The following is a 19,947-nucleotide window of genomic DNA, read 5'->3' as shown; positions in this document are numbered from 1 at the left end:
CTCTTTTAAATACTCCTACGGCTTTAAAAACATAGCAGGAATTAACAGTAGCTAGCTCCAAAAGAATATCACATTTAGATAATTTATAAGTCAGCATTATAATCTGATAAATGTGTAAAGTATAATTGGTTGAAAGAAAGAACACTGAAAATGAGAATTCTCTCTCTCAAAAGCTGTGCAAATACAGTTCTGTGAAGGTTGTATTTGGTGACATTACTCTTTTATTTTTTAAAGATTTTATTTATTTATACATACAAGGACTGGGGTGTAGGCCAGAGGTTCGGGGCGAGAGGATTCACTAGAGAGAGTGGGAAGTAGAACAGACAGGTCTGCTGAAATATACTGCTGAGGGGAACAGCAGGCGAGACAGGAGAGATCTGCTGTGCCATGTGGGTTAGCTCCCTGGCAATAGTGATGATAGCACTGAGTCTTAACCCCTAGGCTGCCAGGGGTGGTGACATTGGTGACATTACTCTTTTTTTTTTAAATTTATTTATTTATACAAGCACTGGGCACAGTCAGAAGCAAGGGAGGGTGAGAGAATTCACCAGAGCCAGAACAGGGAACAGAACAGGCAGACTGACAAAATACACTGCTGAGGGGAGCAGCAGGCGCGGCAGGAAAGGTCTGTCGTGGTATGTGGGACCCTCACCAACGGCCTGGGATCCAACTGGTGCTGCAGAGGCCGTGGGCAGCCTCGCAGCCCAGTACTCAACCGCTGCGCCACCAGGGGAGGCCCTGGTGACATTACTCTTAAACTTATATTTAGCTAAAGTTAATCTTTCATTGATATGGGCTTAATATAGATGGAAAGTAATTTGAAGTGTTGTGATTTACATTAACAAGTGTTGTCTGTATTGAGAGCACTTTATTCTTTACAGCAGTTTATGGGGAGAAGGAAAGATTTGACTGAGGAAGTAAGAAATCTTTTGCTGGAGGAAATTGGGTGTTCAAATCCTGAATTTTCTTTGAAGAAATACTTTCCTTTGCTTCTAAAAAAACGAACTGAGCACCAGCTACTTTCTGTGTGTCATCCTAAACAAGGTTAGTGCTAATTATCATTTATGTTAACACTTCAACTTTGAAAACACTAAGACTTAGCCATGATCTCTTGGAGATGGTTACCACAGAGACAACATTACCTGTAGAAGAATTTTTTCAACCAAAATTAAGCATGGTTCAATGCGGTGTTGGTCCCTCCCAGCTTTCAGAGATTAAAGACAGTTCATATTAAAATATTAGTAGTTCACTAAAGGAAAACCTTAGATGAGATAATTTGAATGTATTTTCACTTCAAAAGTGAGTCCCACAAGATATCCAAATTGTCTCCAGTATGTCTCATTTGATTCTTGCCTTTTCATTTTATGAAGACTATTTTCAGGTGGTATTAAGATTATTAGGTATTTAAATTTTTTTGTTGATTGGAACTACATGCATTTCTGTAATTCCCAAAATAGAAGGTCCACAATTGGAGCCAGATGTCAATCAAAAAGAAACCAAAAGGAAACGAGTAGAAACAGCAAATCATAAGTCAAAAAGAAAGAGACCAAATGAATACTCAGAAAGCCCAAAAAAGATAAATGGGAAGCCAGAAGAACTTGACAAAAGAAACAGCTCCAGTGGGACAAAACTCGATTCGTCCAAAGGTCCATTTTCTAAAACATCTAGGAAGAAACAAACTGCTTCGAGTACAGTATGTAAAGTGGAAACAGAAGTAGTTGAAGATTGTGATATTCTGATAATACATGATGACGAATCTACATCGGAAATACCTTCTGTTTCTGGTAAATCAGACTTTTCACCCTCTGGTCCTTCTACTTTCTTGGTTTCTGTTGGTTTTTTAGGGTATGCTCAGTGAAGCCTTTGAACAATGTATTATATAGTTTAAAAATTCTTTTTCAAGTATTTTATTTATTTATGCATACAGGAACTGGGATACAGGCCAGAGGTGTGGGGTGAGAGGATTCATCAGAGATAGAGTGGGGAACAGAACAGGCAGATCTACTGAAATACACTGCTGAGGGGAGCAGCGGGTGAGACAGGAGAGGTCTGCTGTGCCATGTGGGTAGCTCCCTGGCTGGGGATTGAACTCGGGCTGCAGATAGCTTCATAGGTTGCGTCTTAACCCCTTGCACAACCAGGGAGGCCCTATACAGTTTAAAAATATATTTCAATATTATAGAATATCTCCTGTCATTTTTTTAAAATTATTTTCATCACCTACTCTACTAAATGAAGTATAGTTTCCCTTCTCCCTAGAAATTCCACAGGAATTTTGCTTTTGTTCTATAGATTAATTTGGAGTAAATTGTCATTTTTATTATATTCAGTCTCTCAAGTGGGAGTGTATGATTTCCATTTACTCATGTTGACTTAGTAGGATGTTGACATGTATCTTTTCAGTGGTCAAAATAGGCTCCACTAAAATTATACTGCCTTTGGATTATTTTGTATGAGACAAATTGTTTTTCATCTTTTATGTTTCTTAATTGGTTATTAAAAATTTGAGTCTGTGCTTTTGAATTTTACTGTCATGAGATTTATTGTGGCTAGTTTTTAAAGGGGAAGGATTTTGATATGAATCATTTTAAAAATAATGTTAAGTTTTGAAGGTCTTTTTGGCATTTTTAAAATATAAATATTTGTACAAATACTTATTGCATGAAACAATAATGTAAAAGTTAAGAATACATGCTATGTCAAGAACAAATACACACACATATATATATATATTTTTTTTTTTCTTTAGATTCTGTTATTGAAGACATGCTGTGGACAGAAAAGTATCAACCTCAGAACTCCAGTGAACTCATAGGCAATGAACTTGCTATAAAAAAGTTATATAGGTTGGTAAAATTTGTAAAGGAATTGAGAAATAGTTTATGAATTTAGTTTTACTAATTTGTTTGTACTAAAGTCTAGAAATTGTAAGTTCAACACTATGAGGGTAAATTCTACCATTGCATCTCAGAACTGAGGTATGAGGCCTAGAGAAGTTGAGTTATATGTTCAAGGTCATAAGCTAGGAAGTGATACAGCTGGACTTTAAGTGCAAGCAGTCTAGCTCCAGTCTAGAACTTAATCTTCCTACTTATCCTTAGTATTGTATATCACACATCTTTCCTGTCATCACACAATCTACCTTATTTCTTTACAGTATTCTGTTTTCTTAGATGTAACTCCCTGCAACCGCCTGTACTTTTAGGTTTTTCCCTTTGAAGGCTAATGCAATCAGTGTTATGATGAATATCTTTGCAGATGTGATCTTGTGTATGTGGGCAAAAATTATTTTAAAATATTCATGCCCATGTAAAAAAGACTTTATTTACTGTTTAGTTGATTCAAAAGCACCAGGAAGTACTATATGCCATAACTTTCCCTCACAATCATTTCAGCATATAGTCTTAAGACAGAGCTATATTCTATGGGTTATTTTTATTAACATATATTTTCTTACGACAGTTGGTTGAAAGACTGGAAAAAAAGAGCTGAATTGGAAGAAAGACAAAATTTGAAGGGAAAGAGAGAAGAGAAACAGGAAAAACAGGAAGGTATTTTGAGTTATTTTTTCCATTTCACTGAACATATTTAGAGTTAGATTAGCTAAATTTCTGTAAGATGTCTTAATTAGTATTTTATATTTGGTTTTCTAGTTTTTCTAAATTAGATTTCCAGCATTTATTGGCAAGAAGTTTGTGGGACATGATGATTAGCTTTTGTGAGGTAGAATTGTTGCTTAAGCAGTTCTCATTTTATATGCATTTGAATAATTTTTCAGACTTGTCGGAGAGCATAGATTTTAAAGACAGTTTAGGCGATGAAGAAGAGACTCGTCTTTGCAATACTGTTCTCATAACAGGGCCAACAGGAGTGGGGAAAACTGCTGCAGTGTATGCTTGTGCTCAGGAGCTTGGATTTAAGGTTAGTAATAGCTAAGTAGAAGAATATTAATGTAATAATTACCCTTACAGTGCAAGAAAATATGAACCATTCTACCCTGTTTTTTTATATATTCTTTTAGATATTTGAAGTGAATGCCTCATCTCAGCGCAGTGGTAGACAAATTCTATCTCAGCTGAAGGAAGCTACTCAGTCCCATCAAGTAGACAAGCAAGGTGTAAACTCACAAAAGCCTTGTATTTTTAATAACTACAACTTAGGCAAGTCACCCAGTAAGTAAATTATTTTTCTTACTTTTGAGAAAAATTAAAATAATTTTTGTAATCAGCTTTTTGCCACTTTTTATCTTTTCCTATACATACACATACTATTTTAAACAATATTATTTTAACTCATTAACTTTTTTAAACAATTCTCAAGACCGTAATAAAATTTTACCCACATATATTTCAATTTGTATCTCTAGCTGATAAGGACATCTTAAAAAGCATTACCGCAGTACCATAATCAGACCTGAGAAAATTAGCTCTCCTCCTTAATGTGATTTAATTGTCTCATTTTGGTTTTCTTTTCACAAATGTTTTGTTCAAAATCGGGATCCAAACAAGGTCCACAATTACATTTAATGTCTGTTAAATTTTGTTAATCTCTAACCATTCCTTTACTCATTCTTTTCGTGTCATTTGTTTGTTAAAGAACCTGGTCATTTATCATAGAATTTCCATATTTGGGATTTTGCTGATTGTATCTTCAGTCAACATGTTTCTCTTCTTTATATTTCTTGTAAATTGGTAGTTAAATTTGTGGGCTTGATTCACTTCAGGTTCCATTGGGGACCAGCATACAGACACAGGAGGGACTGTGCACCTCCTGTGTTATCATAGCAGTAGATGCATAACAACTGGTTACCCAACTTTGATATTAAAATTGATTGATGAGTTCAGTTGTTTTCACTTGAACCCATGTATTACAAAGTTCCCCCATCCCTCTCTTATCTGGTGGTATTTTGTAGTTAATGATCTTTGTCTAGTAGACTCATTATTTCATTAGGAGTTAGAAAAACTGATTTTTGTAATTCATTCAGTCTTTCTGAATTTATTAGTTAGAATACTAAGAAGCACTTTTCCTCGTCAACTATTTTGAAATAGTTTGTATAGGAAAGGTACAGGAAATGCTTCATTCTTTCCTTTTATTTATCAGTGCTTAGAGTAATGGTGCCTAGCAGCCTCTGAAACAGACGAATGAGTTTTTTTGTAGTGTTGTTTTTTTGTTTTTTAAGCATTTGAATTTGTATAGATTTGTGTGTGTTTATAATTTTTGTTTCAAGCTTTCAGTATCATTTGTCTTTGATGCTTTTGAATTTTCATCACTAATTTTAAGCAATTATATCATGTGTATCGTGTACTTTGGGATTTGTTGAACTTCTTGAATATGTGTGGGTTCATACTTTTCGTTAGATTTGGGGAATTTTTAACCATTATTTCTTCAAATGTTTTTTCTGTCCTCACCTACTTTAGTGACTCTAACTATAAATTAATAAAATTACAGGCCTCGCTGGTGGCCTAGAGGTTAAGTCTCAGCGCTATCACCACTGTTGCCTGAGTTCAATCCCCAGCCAGGGTTATAACCCATATACGGTGCTGCAGACCTCTCCTGACTTGCCAGCTGCTCCCCTTAGCAGTGTATTTCAGTAAATCCACTTGTTCTGCTCCCTACTTTCTCTGGTGAACACACACACACACACACACACAACCTCTAGCCTATACCCCAGCTCTTCTGTGCAAAATATATACATACACACATACACACATTAATAAAATTGAATCAAGATATCTCCTAAGCATCTTAAAGTAAAAATTGGCAAGTATTTTCTAAAATTAAATTTCGGACTGATATCCATCCATGAGTAAGCAATCCTTGGTTTATGTCAAAATAAGTAAATAAGGGCAAAATACTGTTACATTTTTATAAATTGAAATATATTCCATATAAGGAAATATTTTTTCTTTTTTTAATTTAAATTTTATTTTTATATTCCCCATATAATTACAACCCCCTTATTTTGACCCCAATCCCTCCTTTCCCACCCCCCAACCCCCATAGAATGTCTCTGGTTCATAGTTGAGTTGGTTTTTTTGCATGGTATTAGGTAGTAGTTAAGCTTCATTCTTTTGCATATAGCGACCCAGTTTTCCCAGCACCATTTATTGAGCAAACTTTCTTTGCTCCAATGCATATTCTTTGCTCCTTTGTCAAAGATTAGTTGAGCATAAATCTGTGGGTTTATTTCTGGATTTTCTATTCGATTCCATTGGTCTGTGTGTCTGTTCTTGTTCCAATACCATGCAGTTTTGATGATTATGTCTTTGTAGTATAGTTTGAAGTCTGGGCGTGTGATGCCTCCATTCCCTTTTTTTTCAGGAGAGCTTTGGCTATTCGGGGTTTTTGGTGATTTCATATGAATTTCATCAATAATTGTTCTATTTTAAAGAAATATTCTTAAGATTAATTTCTTTTTGTATTAAAATGTGCTTTATTTATGAAATGATGATGATTATGTCCGATTTTTTCAGACTCAAAAATATGACAAGATCCATAGAGATAGGGCCTCCCCGCTGACACAGCGGTTGAGTGCTGGGTTGCGAAGCTGCCCGCAGCCTCTGCAGCACCAGTTAAATCCCCGGCTACTCCAGGCCACCGGAGGAGGGTCCCACATGGCGCGCAGACCTCTCCTGCCGCCCGCTGCTCCCCTCAGCAGTGTACTTTGGTCCTTCTGCCTGCTCTGCTCCCCGCTTTGGCTCTGGTGAATTCTCTCACCCTCCTGCACTTCTGACTGTACCCAGTGCTTGAATAAATAAATAAATAAATAAATAAATCTTTAAATAAATAAATAAATAAGTAGAAAGGGGGAAAAAAGATCCATAGATATAGAGAGTACACAAAGAGAATAGGAAACAGCCATGGAATTCTGTGCATATAATGGTACAGGAAGATCTTGTTGTAAGACTATATGAAAATAATTAGGACTTGTAACAACTGAATCAGGATACTTAGAGAAGAAATGCTCTGAAATAAACCGCCAGGCTTCTGAGGAATCAAACCATTTATATTTTATCTTTGTATCCATCTCATAGTTTCTTAGAAAAACTTACTATTTTCTTTCAATATCAGGTTACTCTCAGCTGGACAACAAAGTAATAATGTACCATTATTACCTTTCCTTCAGTCTCTTCTAACCTTAGGCAGATGTAAAGAAAGTGAATATTACTTGTTTCAAGAATGTATATTTCTTTGGTAAAGAGTGCCTTTTACAAATGACTGGTTTTAGTTTCTCTACTGTTTGAATAACCATTAATATTTGAGTATACAGTGTAGATGAATGTGAGGATGAAAGAAAATTTCCGTATTCTTTATTTTAACTGTTAAGAGTTAACTTACTAATTATAGACTGGATAACTAAGTTATATACCACTTATAGACTAGATAACTTAGTCTTGCCATATGTTTACATTTTAGAATTTTTCTCATTAAATATAATTTGTTTTTGGCAGAAAAATTAAACTCACCTAAGAAAGTTGTTACCTCACCCAGGAAATTTTCTTCATCATCACCAAAAAGCAGTGGACCAAAGCGAGCTCTTGCACCTAAAACTTTGGCAAATTATTTTAAAGTATCTTCCAAGCCAAAAAAAAATGAAGAAATAGGAGCACTTCTGGAAAATAATAAAGGTAAGACACTAAATCACAAGTTTGATTTGACATTTTAAAATACTAGTCTACTGTGATACATAAATATTTGATCATATTTCATGGTTCCTATTACTGTTTTCAACTGTACTGACATTTTTGTTTTGATACTTTGTTTTAGTTTTGCTAGGGGATTTCAGTTTGAGAGCTTCTATCAAAACCTCAGTATCCAATGTTCTATTAAAAATTGATTTTATCTAAAATATTTTATTTATGCAGGAGTCAAAAATTCTCTTGAACTGAAACAAAATATTCAGACTAAGTCTATTGGTGCAACTAGTTCAAATGTCAAAGAATCTGGAGCTGAGGAACTCAACAGGAAAAATGCAACATGTCTTATTCTTTTTGAGGAGGTAGGTTTTCAGATGTGTACATTCCCAATGGGTCATGATAAAGACTTATGCAAAAGGTTACCATATATTTTACTGTAAAGGATTAGCCAAGGAAGTTAGAAATACTTGTATCTATTTTGATATTAAAGCAAATAAAAAGGTCAACCATGGAAGAATTTTTCTAGAAGATGATTAATGCAACTCAGGGTTTTTAATTTTTGTTCAATGAATGAAGATATTATTCTGACCCATATTTATCCAGTCAGAGGTATGCATTTCTTTGGTTGTAATGTTCAATAATTTTTACTCTTTTAATGGTGTAAGACATTATGAGCTTATGTCTGGGCTGAATTCACACTGTCCATAAATTCATAAATTTTGTCTGTGACATGCAGTATAGCTACTGTTCTGCATAACTCTTATCCAGTAAGTATATTCTTACTCAGTACATTAATATTCTAATAAATGGTTCTTAGGTTGATGTCATTTTTGAAGAAGATGCCGGGTTTTTGAATGCAATTAAAACATTCATGGCAACAACTAAAAGACCTGTAATCCTTACTACAAGTGGTAAGTAACAATGATTTGACAGTTAATTACTTTTGGTTAAATAATTTTTGGAGCTAATTTTAGTTGAGACTATTCCTTAAAAAATCCACTTGTAGGGTCTCCCTGGTGGTACAGGGATTAAAGTTTCAGCACTATCAAGCTATTGCCAGCCATTGTGGCATGAGTTCAATCCCCAGCCAGGGAGCTAACCCATATGGTGCAGCAGACCTCTCCTGTCTCGCCCACTGCTCCCCTCAGCAGTTTATGTCATTAGATCTGCCTGTTCTGCTCCCCACTCTCTCTGGTGAATCCTATCACCCCCCGCACCTCTGGCCTACACCCCAGTTCTTGTATGCATAAATCAAATCTTTTTTTTTTTAATTATTTATTTATTTTTGGGATGAATTTTATTTTTATATTCCCTATACAATTGCAACCCCCTTATTTTGACCCCAATCCCTCCCCGCCCCCCACCCCCCATAGAGTGTCTCTGGTTCATAGTTATTTGTTGATTTTGATTTTCACTTTCTTATAGTTATTCATTTTCCTGGTCCCTTATTTAAGTTTTCTAGATTCCTGCTATGAGTGAGACCATCCGGTATTTTTCTTTTTCTTTCTGGCTTATTTCGCTGAGCATGAGCCCTTCCAGCGCCATCCATGTTGCTGCAAATTGCATGTGTTTTAACATCTTTTTTGAATGCTGAGTAATATTCCATGGCGTATATGTACCACATCTTCTTGATCCGGTCATCTATTTTTTGGCATTTGGGTTGTTTCCAAAGCTTAGCTATTGTAAACAGTGCTGCTATAAACATAGGGGTGCAGGTGCTCTTTGGAATTGATGTTTCTGTGTCCTGGGAGTGGATTTGCTGGATCATATGGAAGCTCCACACTGCTCTCCATAGTGGTTGGACCAGTTTGCACTCCCACCAACAGTGCAGGAGAGTCCTTTTTCTCCACATCCTCGCCAACATTTGTTGTTGCTAGTTTTTTTAGTATGTGCCATTCTCACTGGTGTAAGATGGTGTATCTCATGGTAGTTTTGATTTGCATTTCCCTGATTACAAGTGATGTTGAACATTTTTTCATATGCCTGTTGGCCATTTGCATTTCCTCTTCAGAGAAGTTTCTTTTTAGCTCTTCTGCCCATTTTCTTTGTTGTTGTTGAGTCTCATCAGCTCTTTGCAGATTTTTTGATCAGTCCTTTATCATCAGTGTTGGGTGCAAAAATGTTCTCCCAGTCAGTGGGGTTTCTCTTTGTTTTTGTTATTGTCTCTTTTGCTGTGCAGAAGCTCTTTAATTTGATGTAGTCCCAGCTGTTTATCTTTGCCTTCACTATCACTGCTTTAAGTGATGTGTCTGTAAAGATGTCTTTGATGTGCATATCACGTAGTGTTTTGCCTATATTTCCTTCTATGTATTTTGGCCCTAAATAAAATCTTTTTTAAAAAAAGGTATAGTAGGGCCTCCCCTGTGGCACAGTGGTTGAGCGCTGGGTTGCGAAGCTGCCCGTGACCTCTGCGGCGCCAGTTCGATCCCCAGCTGCTCCGCGGCCACTGGAGGAGGGTCCCACATGGCCCGCAGACCTCTCCTGCCGCCCGCTGCTCCCCTCAGCAGTGTGCTTCGGTCCTTCTGCCTGCTCTGCTCCCCGCTTTGGCTCTGGTGAATTCTCTCACCCTCCCGCGCTTCTGACTGTACCCAGTGCTTGTATAAACAAAACAAACAAACAAATAAATAAATAAAACATGCCTCTATAAAAAAAATAATAAAAATAAAAAAATAAAAAAAGGTATAGTAGTAAATTCCTTTTTTTCTAAAATAAGGACATTCCTAAATTTTTTAAGATTTGTTTATTTATGCATACAAGAGCTGGGGTATAGGCCAGAGGTGCAGGAGAGTGAGAATATTCACCAGAGACAGAGTAGGGAGCAGGACAGGCAGATCCACTGAAATACACTGCTGAGGGGAGAAGCAAGTGAGACAGGAGAGGTCTGCTGCACTGTATGTGGGTTAGCTCCCTGACCAGGATTCGACCTCGTGCTACAGTGGCTGTGGATTGCTTCATAGTGTTGAGACTTAACCCCTTGTGCCACCAGAGAGATCCATTCCTAGATTTTTTATTTTGTTTATTTTTTTTTTATGATTTATTTATTTATACAAGAACCAGGGTACAGGCCAGATGCATGGGAGGGTGAGAGGATTCACCAGAGACAGAGCGGGGAGCAGAACAGGCAGACTGACAAAATACACTGTTGAGGGGAGCAGCGGGCGAGACAGTAAAGGTCTGCTGCACCATGTGGGATTCTCTCCAGCCAGCTGGGATCAAACCTGCGCTGCAGAGGCTGTGGACAGCTTCACAGTGTAGCACTCAATCGCCTGCTCCAATAGGGATCCCTATTTCTATTTTTTTTAAAGATTTATTTATTTATACAAGAGCTAGGGTACAAGCCAGAGGCACGGGAGGGCAAGAGGATTCACCAGAGACAGAGTGGGGAGCAGAACGGGCAGATCTATTGAAATACACTGCTGAGGGAAGCAGCCACGAGATTAGGAGAGGTCTGCTGCGCCATGTGGGTAACTTCCTGGCTGGCCCAGAATCGAACCCGCGCCACAGAGGCTGCGGACAGCTTCACAGGGCTGCCCTCAACCCGCTGCGCCACTGGGGAGAACCCTAGATTTTTTACACTAAGAATTATTCAAATTTGCAGCGTATTTACAGCCTTGAGTAATTATAAAATTAATGATATCTTGCAAATAGCAATGACTTTAAAAATGGGTTCTACTTTGAGTCACTGTGTTGAGCATTAGATATTTAGGAGTTGACAGTAGCCTACAATCAAGCTTCACGGATGAGTCAGTGAAGGGGTTTTGCTAAGGAAATAACAGATATTTCTCCCTGACATCTATAATTAAGTCCACCAACTTTCAATTACTAGTCAGAATTTTTCATGGAACCCAACCTCTATATCCCTAATAACACCTTGATACATATTTTCCATATTTTAGCTGAAGTAAACCATCGCCAGCCTAAGAGAATTAGCCTGACTTCCTAATAAATAACATCCAATGTTTCATTTTCAAAGCTCATATAGTTTACTTATTTATCAGGAATATTGTAATTTTTTTCATATTTTTCAAATTTTCTACAGGAAAATGTGCTTATACTAGACTCCACATTAAAAATTCACAGATCGGCCTCCCCGGTGGCACAGCGGTTGAGTGCTGGGTTGTGAAGCTGTCTGCAGCCTCTGCAGCGCCGGTTCGATCCCCGGCTACTCCCCGGCCACCGGGCGAGGGTCCCACATGGCGTGCAGACCTCTCCTGCCGCCCACTGCTCCCCTCAGCAGTGTACTTCAGCCCTCTGCCTGTTCTGGCTCTGGTGAATTCTCTCACCCTCCCGTGTTTCTGACTGTACCTAGTGCTTGTATAAATAAATAATTAAATTTAAAGGGAAGAAAAAAAAATTCACAGATCATTTGTAGTTAGTGATTAAACTAAAAGTATTGATAAAAAATCTTACTAATCACAACTTAGATGGTAGTTTAATTATAAGATCATAGTTACTTGGGATCAAGATAGAATTTCAATTCCTTAAGAATTTATAATTTGCATGATAATTTCATTTCTTTAAAAAAATGTTTTAGATTAAGGTAACATTGGTTTACCTTACCTACCTCTGTGATTCAGAAGTAGCTACTTGAGGCATCCCAGGTGGCCTAGGGGTTAAGTCTCAACCTTATCACCTCTGCAGCCTGAGTTCAATCCCCTGCCAGGTAGCTGACCCACATGTGGCACAGCAGACCTCTCCTGTCTCACCCACTGCTCCCCTCAGCAGTGTATTTCAGTAGATCCACCTGTTCTGCGCCCCACTCTGTCTCTGGTGAATCTTCTCACCCCGCTCCTGCACCTCTAGCTACACGCCAGTTCTATGCATAAATAAAATAAATATTTTTTTTAAAAAGTAGATACTTCATCATAGTTAAAATGCACAGAAGTGATGATGATAGCTGTTTTCATCGCTGATGAAATGCAGAATATTTTAATAGAAAATGTATAATTGGAAAAGTTATTTAGTGGTCCTAATGCCTAAAAAATTTTTTTTCAATAGATCCAACATTTAGTTTAATGTTTGATGGCTGCTTTGAAGAAATTAATTTTAATACTCCTTCACTGGTAAGTTGAATTTTGATGATTATAAATTAAATATCAGAATTATATAAAACATTGTGCTTGTGTTGGCAGTACATATATTAAAATTGGAACAAGGCAGAGAAAATAGCATGGCCTCTCCTCAGGGGTGATGCTCAAATTCCTGAATCATTCCTTGTTTTCAGATTAAAGAATTTTAAATAAGGTGGTTTATTATGATAATCTTGTTATGATTTTAAGATGTGGCAACTAAAGTATATGTTAAATTTTTGAGTCCTCAGAAACTTCTGATCATTTATTCAGAGTATATTGATCGTTGGGTTTTTTTCATAGTGACATGAAAATTGAGCTGAAATTTACATAGTTAAAATGCATTCAAATATACAACTTGATGAATATTGACATATGTAAACATTCATCTGACCATCATTCAGATCAAAATAATCAACACTTCCATCACTTCCAAGGTTATCTTGGCCCCTTTTTAGTCAGCATTTTCCTCTCCATTAGAGGTAACCACTATTCTAATGTATATTAACTTAGATTAGTTTCATCTATTCTGAAATTTCAAATAATGGGAAAGAAACATAATATGTCCTTTGATATCTTATGGTTTTAACATTATGTTTTTTAGATTTATTTATGCCATTCTTTCAGTGGACTCATTAAATCATTTTTTAAATTTTCTTTATATATTTTTTACATCATTGTTCATTTTTAAACAATGTTTGCTTTCCCCTCCCCATGTGTAGTCCCCATAGAATTTCCTTCACCAATGTACCCATGCACCATCACCACAGTCCCCTATGCTCCTCCCTCAATCCCGCTGAGCCCTCTTCCTCCTCCACCCCTGCAGCATGTCTCTGGTTTATAATTGTCTTTTTGGTTTTGTTTTGTTATGTTTTGTATTGTTATTATTTTTCCCCCTGATGTCTTATTTGGCTCCCCTATATTCCTCTTATAAGTGAAACCATCCAATATTTTTCTTTTTCCTTCTGACTTATTTCACTGAGCATAATTCTTTCTAGCTCCATCCATGTTGCTATGAATGGTATTAGTTTATCTTTTTTGATTGCTGAATCCCATTGTGTGTGTGTGTGTGTGTGTGTATATGTGTGTATATATTATATATACACACACACATACCCCACATCTTCTTGATCCAGTTATCTATTTTTGGGCATTTGGATTGTTTCAAGTTTTACCTGTTATAAATAGTGCTGCAATAAACATAGGTACAGGCATTCTTGTTTTTGTCTCCTTTGGGTAGATCCCTAGGAGTGGAATTGCTGGGTCATATGGTAGCTCCATTTTTAGTAGACTGTGGGAAAAAATCTTTGCACTCCATACAACTGATAAGGGACTGATCACAAATATATACAAAGATCTCACATGACTCAACAAAAACAAGGTAAATAATCCAGTCAAGAAATGGGCAGAGAACTTAAAAAAAAAAAAATCTCTAAAGAGGAAATACAAATGGCCAACAGGCATATGAAAAAATGTTTAACATCCCTTATAATCAGGGAAATGCAAATCAAAACCACAATGAGATACCACCTTACACCAGTAAGAATGGCACATATCAAAAGGACTCATTAAATCATATGTATCACATTACTTGTTAAGTATCTGTCAAATACGTGTCAATGTACATTCTGACAGATGTTGTCAGTCTCATGAGATAGAATTGGGCCTCTCTGGTGGCACAGGGGTTAAGTCTCAGCGATACCAAGCTATCCCATAGCAGCAAGAGTTCGATCCCTGGACAGGGAGCAACCACGTATGGCACAGCAGACTTCTTTCTCTCCTGCTGCTTCCCTCAGCAGTGTATTTCGGTAGATCTGCCTGTTCTGCTCCCCACTCTGTCTTTGGTGAATCCTGTCACCCCCACACCTCTTACCTACACCCCAGTTCTTGCATGTATAAATTTTTAAAAAAGATAGAATTGTTGGTCCACTTTGCATTATAAGAGCCTTGCAAAATTTTTTCTGTTTTTCCAATGATTTGCAATGTATGAGGTGTTTTTCACATACTTACCAGGACTTGGAGTTATCCATTTATTTGATTTTATCCATATTAATTCTATATTTGACCATGTTTCTCTTTCTGCTGTTTCTCAGCTAAATGTTGCCAGCTACCTACAGATGATCTGCTTGACTGAAAATTTTAGAACAGATATAAAAGACTTTGTAACATTGCTAACTGCAAATACTTGTGATATCAGAAAAAGTATCCTTTACTTACAATTCTGGATTAGAAGTGGAGGTGGATTTTTAGAAGAAAGGCCATTATCACTTTGTCGTAAGTTGATCTGTTATAAAAGAAATTTCTATGGTGGGACCCTGTTTTAAAATATATACTATTTACAAAGATTATAAAATTTTAAGCATCCAGTTATGTTAGTAAGTATACAGTCAACTTTGTTGATGAAAACTTGCAAACATTAAATGTGAGTAAACAATTAAACAACCTGGAACAGATTGTTGCTTGAACATTTATAAATAGTTTCTTACAAACAAATAGAATTATTTATTTAGCAGGTTTTTTTCCTTATTAAAAAGTGTATTGGTGGTGTTTTCATATTTATGAATTATTTTTATATTGTACTGTAAGTTCCCTTTTGACTTCTTCAATAGGCTAAAATTCTGGTTTTTTTCCTAATAACTTTGTTATTTCAGAAGTGCTTTATTTTGCTTCTCATCAATAAAATTGTTATCTGTCATTGTTATCTGATTCAAGTCACAGACATTTACTGGGAACACTATCCACACCAGGTTCTGTGCTTACATGAGTGAGACATGGTTCCTTCTCTGAAGAAGTTTATACTTTGTGATTTCCATGCTCCATAGTCCCATTTCTGTAGTTACAGATCCTGCTTTGGGAAATAAATATTTAAATAAAAAAAGCAAGGTGAAGTTCTATAATGTTAACCCCCTATCAGTTTTCTTTGATAAGTTCAAAATTTTAAGACATTTTTCAAAGTAGACACACTTACATAGTTAATTCATTGTAAACTGATAGCTCTAGTATTTTATAGAAGTAAATATAAATAATACTTGGAAAATAAATGTTAAAAAAGATAAATTAGTTAATAACTATCATTTACTACTGGATGTAAATGCTATATATATCAAGAACTTTAGCAGACAAAAAGTATAGTTTCTTTTCTTAACTATGCTTTTTATTCCTTTTTTTAAAAAAGTTACCTACTCAATGAAAAATCAAAAAGTGCAAAATTTATGAGTAAAATATCTCCCCTACTTCTTTAAGGTAGCCATAGTGAGACCTTTTTCTGTGCATAAACAAATATTGCTGCCAGCTTATTTAGAAAATTAACCAATACTACATATATTGTTAAAAAACTTGCTTTTTTTCATACTTGACTGGTGTCCGCATGTGCAGTTAAACCCCATCTTTTTTTTCAGAGCTGTATGATATTCCATAATATAGAAGGGAGGTAACATAATTTTAACTATTACCTATTTGTAAGTTACCAGTTTGTCTTGCAGTGAATGTGCATGCTGTAATTTTATGCCTATATAAATATATCCTTGAACATGTCTTGAATATTTCTCTCAGAATTCTAGAAGTGTGGTTGCTAGCTGGGATATATATACATTTAGCATTTTGATAAGTAGTGCCAGATTGCCCTCTAAAGATAATTATGTAAGTTTAAGACCCCACAGGGAGTATATGATGGCTCTTTTGTAATTTTGACAAAAGTAGGTTAATGGTTATTTCGCCCATTTAATAGGTGAAAAGTGAATGACACCTTACTGTTTTTTCATTTCCAGCAACACTAGTGAAACTGCACATCTTTTTATGCGTTTATTGGATACATGTATTTCTTCTGTGTCTTGCCTATTCACAGTCCTTGCTTGTTTTATAAGTTCATTAATACCACCCTCACTTAATCTGTATATGTTATGCCAAACATACTGAATTAATGAATGAATTAATTACCTATTTGGAGAAACAAAAAATGGGGGTATAGAGCTGAAAAAAGGGAAATTCAGGGCTTCCTGGTGGCCTAGGGCTTAAGTCTTAGCACTGTTATCACTATGGCCTGAGTTCGATCCCCAGCCGGGACTCTGCTGTCTCACCTGCTGCTCCCCACTCTGTCTCTGGTGGATCCTCTCACCCCCCACACCTTTGGCCTACACCCTAGTTCTCCTACACAAAAATAAGTTAAAAAGAAATAAAAAAAAGGTAAATGCCAGCTTACATTTCAAATAATCATTTACTACAATTTGTTAAAAATATGGACAGCTAGAGGGCCTCCCCGGTGGCGCAGCGCTTGAGCGCTGGGTTGCGAAACTGCCCGCAGCCTCTGCAGCGCCGGTTTGATCCCCGACTGCTCCCCAGCCAGCAGAGGAGGGTCCCACAAGGCGCGCAGACCTCTCCTGTCGCCCGCTGCTCCCCTCAGCAGTGTGCTTCGGTCCTTCTGCCTGCTCTGCTCCCCGCTCTGGCTCTGGTGAATTCTCTCACCCTCCCAAGCTTCTGACTGTACCCAGTGCTTGTATAAATAAATAAAAATAAATCTTAAAAAAAAAAGTCTTTTTAAAAAAAAATATGGACAGCTAAAGTTTTATTTATTTTGTAGGAGGAAATAGCAGAAGTGTACAACTTGTTTGTTCTGAAGATGATCCTTATTCTAAAAATAACCCTAAAAATGCTAAAAGGAATCTTACAGATCTTCCCAAATGTGACACTGGCTGTGTTGAGACTTTGTTTGGCCTTAAGAACATTTTTTCTCCATCTGAAGACTTATTTTCATTTTTAAAGGTATTTTCAGTATCTAATTTGGAATATTAAATTTGTTTCTTTTCATCTTCCCAATATTCTCTCCTGCCTGTTGAATTTAAAGTTCATTAAATTTGCCTATAATTTGTATAAGCTCCAGATTTATGATTTTAACATATTCCATTTTGACAAACAGAAGATGGCCATTGCTCTAAATGCATGCTACAGGGTTTAGAATAGAACTTGGAAATATTTCAGATGAAAGAAACTACTTCAGAGAAGTAGTTTTTAAGCAAATGGGCTTGTGATTATTGAATTGTTATATGTTGAATATCAAAGAATATAATTCTTCAAATTAACAGTCCTAATTTTAAAATTCGTCTATTTTGATGTATTCATAGAGTACAGGTTGGTAAAATTATGAGGAGTGTTGACTCATTACTGAAGATGGAATAGGGATTCTGTTTCATGAGTAGAAAAATGTTCAGACTATACACTGTTATAACACTTTTTCATTCAAAATTATTTTTCAGCACAAAATCAGAACAAAGGAAGAATGGCATAAGCTCATCCAGCTTCTTACCGAATTCCAAATGCAGAATGTAGATTTCTTATATAGTAATCTGGAGTTCATTCTACCATTACCTGTTGCTGTCATTCCAGAAACAGAAAACTTTGGTAGTTCATCTGTAAGTGTGGACACCAGTATAGGAACAAAAAATATGAAATGTCATACCAGGAAGGATTCTGAAGGAGAGCAGCCATTGAAAAAGTCACAAAAGAAGAAACATAAGAAAAAGATAGTAACTCTAGATGATAGTGACTTATTTGACACTGAATTGGACTTTTTTGATGAACAGATTAGCCTGTCCCCAGCACCACCTTCTTCAAATTCAGAAGAAAATAGAGTGAGTGACATGGAAAGCAATCCAGAGACACAGAAACTAAACAAATCCATTTCTCGTCTTCCTAAAACACCAGCAGAAAAAAAATGTTCTGCCCTCGTTTCTCATTGTTTAAATTCTCTTACTGAGTTCATGGATAACATGTCCTTTTTAGATGCCCTTTTAACTGATGTAAGGGAACGGAAGGAATTTAGTAAAAATGACTTCAGTTGGACAAATGGAAAGGTTAAAAGTGGACTTTGTGATGAGTTTAGTATCGAGAGTAATGATGGATGGATTTCTCAAAGCTCCCGAGAATTAAAGGCATCTGTAGAAGCTCTCAGCTTCACTAAATGTTCTTCTACTATTTCGAAAGCATTGGAAACCTTGAATTCTTGCAAGAAATTAGAAAGAGATCCATCTGAAGAGCTTACTTTGAATGTTTCACAAAGGCGCAACAATGTGTACTTCAGTCAGTCAGCTGCTAATTTGGAGTAAGTTTTATTTTTTTCAATAATAAATGTAAAAGGAATATTAATATTCTTCTAATTTTGAAATATTCAGCTTTACTGATAGTGGTTAACCTGTAATGTTGATTATGTAGCTTCTAATGAGGTAGTTAAGACCAGACTGATTATGGAAAAGGAAATGAGAGATGAGTGTGGGCAAGACTTGGAAGACTTGAATGACAGGGGAAGGGGTTTGGATAATGCTGTGGTAGATGTCAGATAGCCACTGAAGATTTTTCATATGGGAGTGACTGGTGTGTTGAAAATGACACAGTAAATTAATCTGGACTCCATTTAATCCAGTATAGAATAGAAGCAGAGCAGAGACTGGATGTCTTTGGGAGTGTGGCATTTTTGTTGGGCATTACAAATAAAGTAATATATTACTTTTCATTTACAGCAGTGCTTGGAAGAGGATAGCAGTCATTAAAAGTGTGTTTTCTAGCCGATCCCTTCTGAACCTGGGTAATAGACAAGCTAGTATAACTGAATACTTGCCAACTCTTCGAAACATTTGTAGGACTGAGAAGCTAAAAGAACAAGGAAAAAATAAAAGAAGGTAAAAAAGTTTATAAAATTAATTTTAGATAACTTTCAAGATTAATATTTTCATCTGATGAAAATGTCTTTTCTTCTTGTAATTTTGACAGGTTCCTGCACTATCTTGAAGGAATTCATCTTAACATTTCAAAAGAGACTGTGAGCACTTTGGCAGCTGGCTTCCCTTAATATTCCACATTAATGCCTTGTACAGATTGTGATGTGGTCCTTAAGGCACATTTTTATATGGATTTTCATGGAAGAACTTAATGTAAATTTAAGACTGTATATTTTTATTAGTGTGCAAATATTTAAATGAAAAAACCTGAGTTACAAATTGTATTTATGATTGTAGTAGTATTTTTTCCCTCTGGATGTCTGTATCATCAAGTTTAGCTTTTTGGAGTATTTTTGTGAGTGAGCTGTTTATAGAAGGTAGAATTCACTAAAGTATTTCTAAAGATGTTTCGGTGCTAACTTAATTCATAGTTTTCCCTTTTCTGTTACTCTTAATCCACCTGTCTCAGCCAAGTATCAGCACTTGTAAATATCAGTCACCTCAGTGATAATCTTTTTAAATATATTTACCCAA

The 19,947-nt window shown here is 36.1% G+C and overlaps 1 protein-coding gene across 1 annotated transcript in view; it reads left to right on the top strand.

Moving 5' to 3' along the window:
- ATAD5 (ATPase family AAA domain containing 5) overlaps window positions 1-19,544 on the top strand; it is a gene marked incomplete at both ends in the record, with an annotated part of 39,106 nt that extends 19,562 nt beyond the window's left edge. Inside the window, 15 exons of the mRNA XM_084236811.1 lie at window positions 885-1,044; window positions 1,458-1,646; window positions 2,750-2,846; window positions 3,463-3,551; window positions 3,779-3,921; window positions 4,022-4,172; window positions 7,452-7,628; window positions 7,866-7,999; window positions 8,455-8,548; window positions 12,636-12,700; window positions 14,800-14,980; window positions 17,283-17,464; window positions 17,956-18,800; window positions 19,216-19,374; window positions 19,466-19,544. Coding sequence (XP_084092937.1) covers window positions 885-1,044; window positions 1,458-1,646; window positions 2,750-2,846; window positions 3,463-3,551; window positions 3,779-3,921; window positions 4,022-4,172; window positions 7,452-7,628; window positions 7,866-7,999; window positions 8,455-8,548; window positions 12,636-12,700; window positions 14,800-14,980; window positions 17,283-17,464; window positions 17,956-18,800; window positions 19,216-19,374; window positions 19,466-19,544 — 2,745 coding nt within the window. The remainder of the gene's footprint in view (window positions 1-884; window positions 1,045-1,457; window positions 1,647-2,749; window positions 2,847-3,462; window positions 3,552-3,778; window positions 3,922-4,021; window positions 4,173-7,451; window positions 7,629-7,865; window positions 8,000-8,454; window positions 8,549-12,635; window positions 12,701-14,799; window positions 14,981-17,282; window positions 17,465-17,955; window positions 18,801-19,215; window positions 19,375-19,465) is intronic.
- Between the last annotated feature and the right edge of the window lie 403 nt (window positions 19,545-19,947).

This window comes from Talpa europaea (genome assembly GCF_964194135.1).
Source record: "Talpa europaea genome assembly, chromosome: 7".
Lineage (NCBI taxonomy): Eukaryota > Metazoa > Chordata > Mammalia > Eulipotyphla > Talpidae > Talpa > Talpa europaea.
This window is presented reverse-complemented; position numbering and strand designations above follow the sequence as displayed.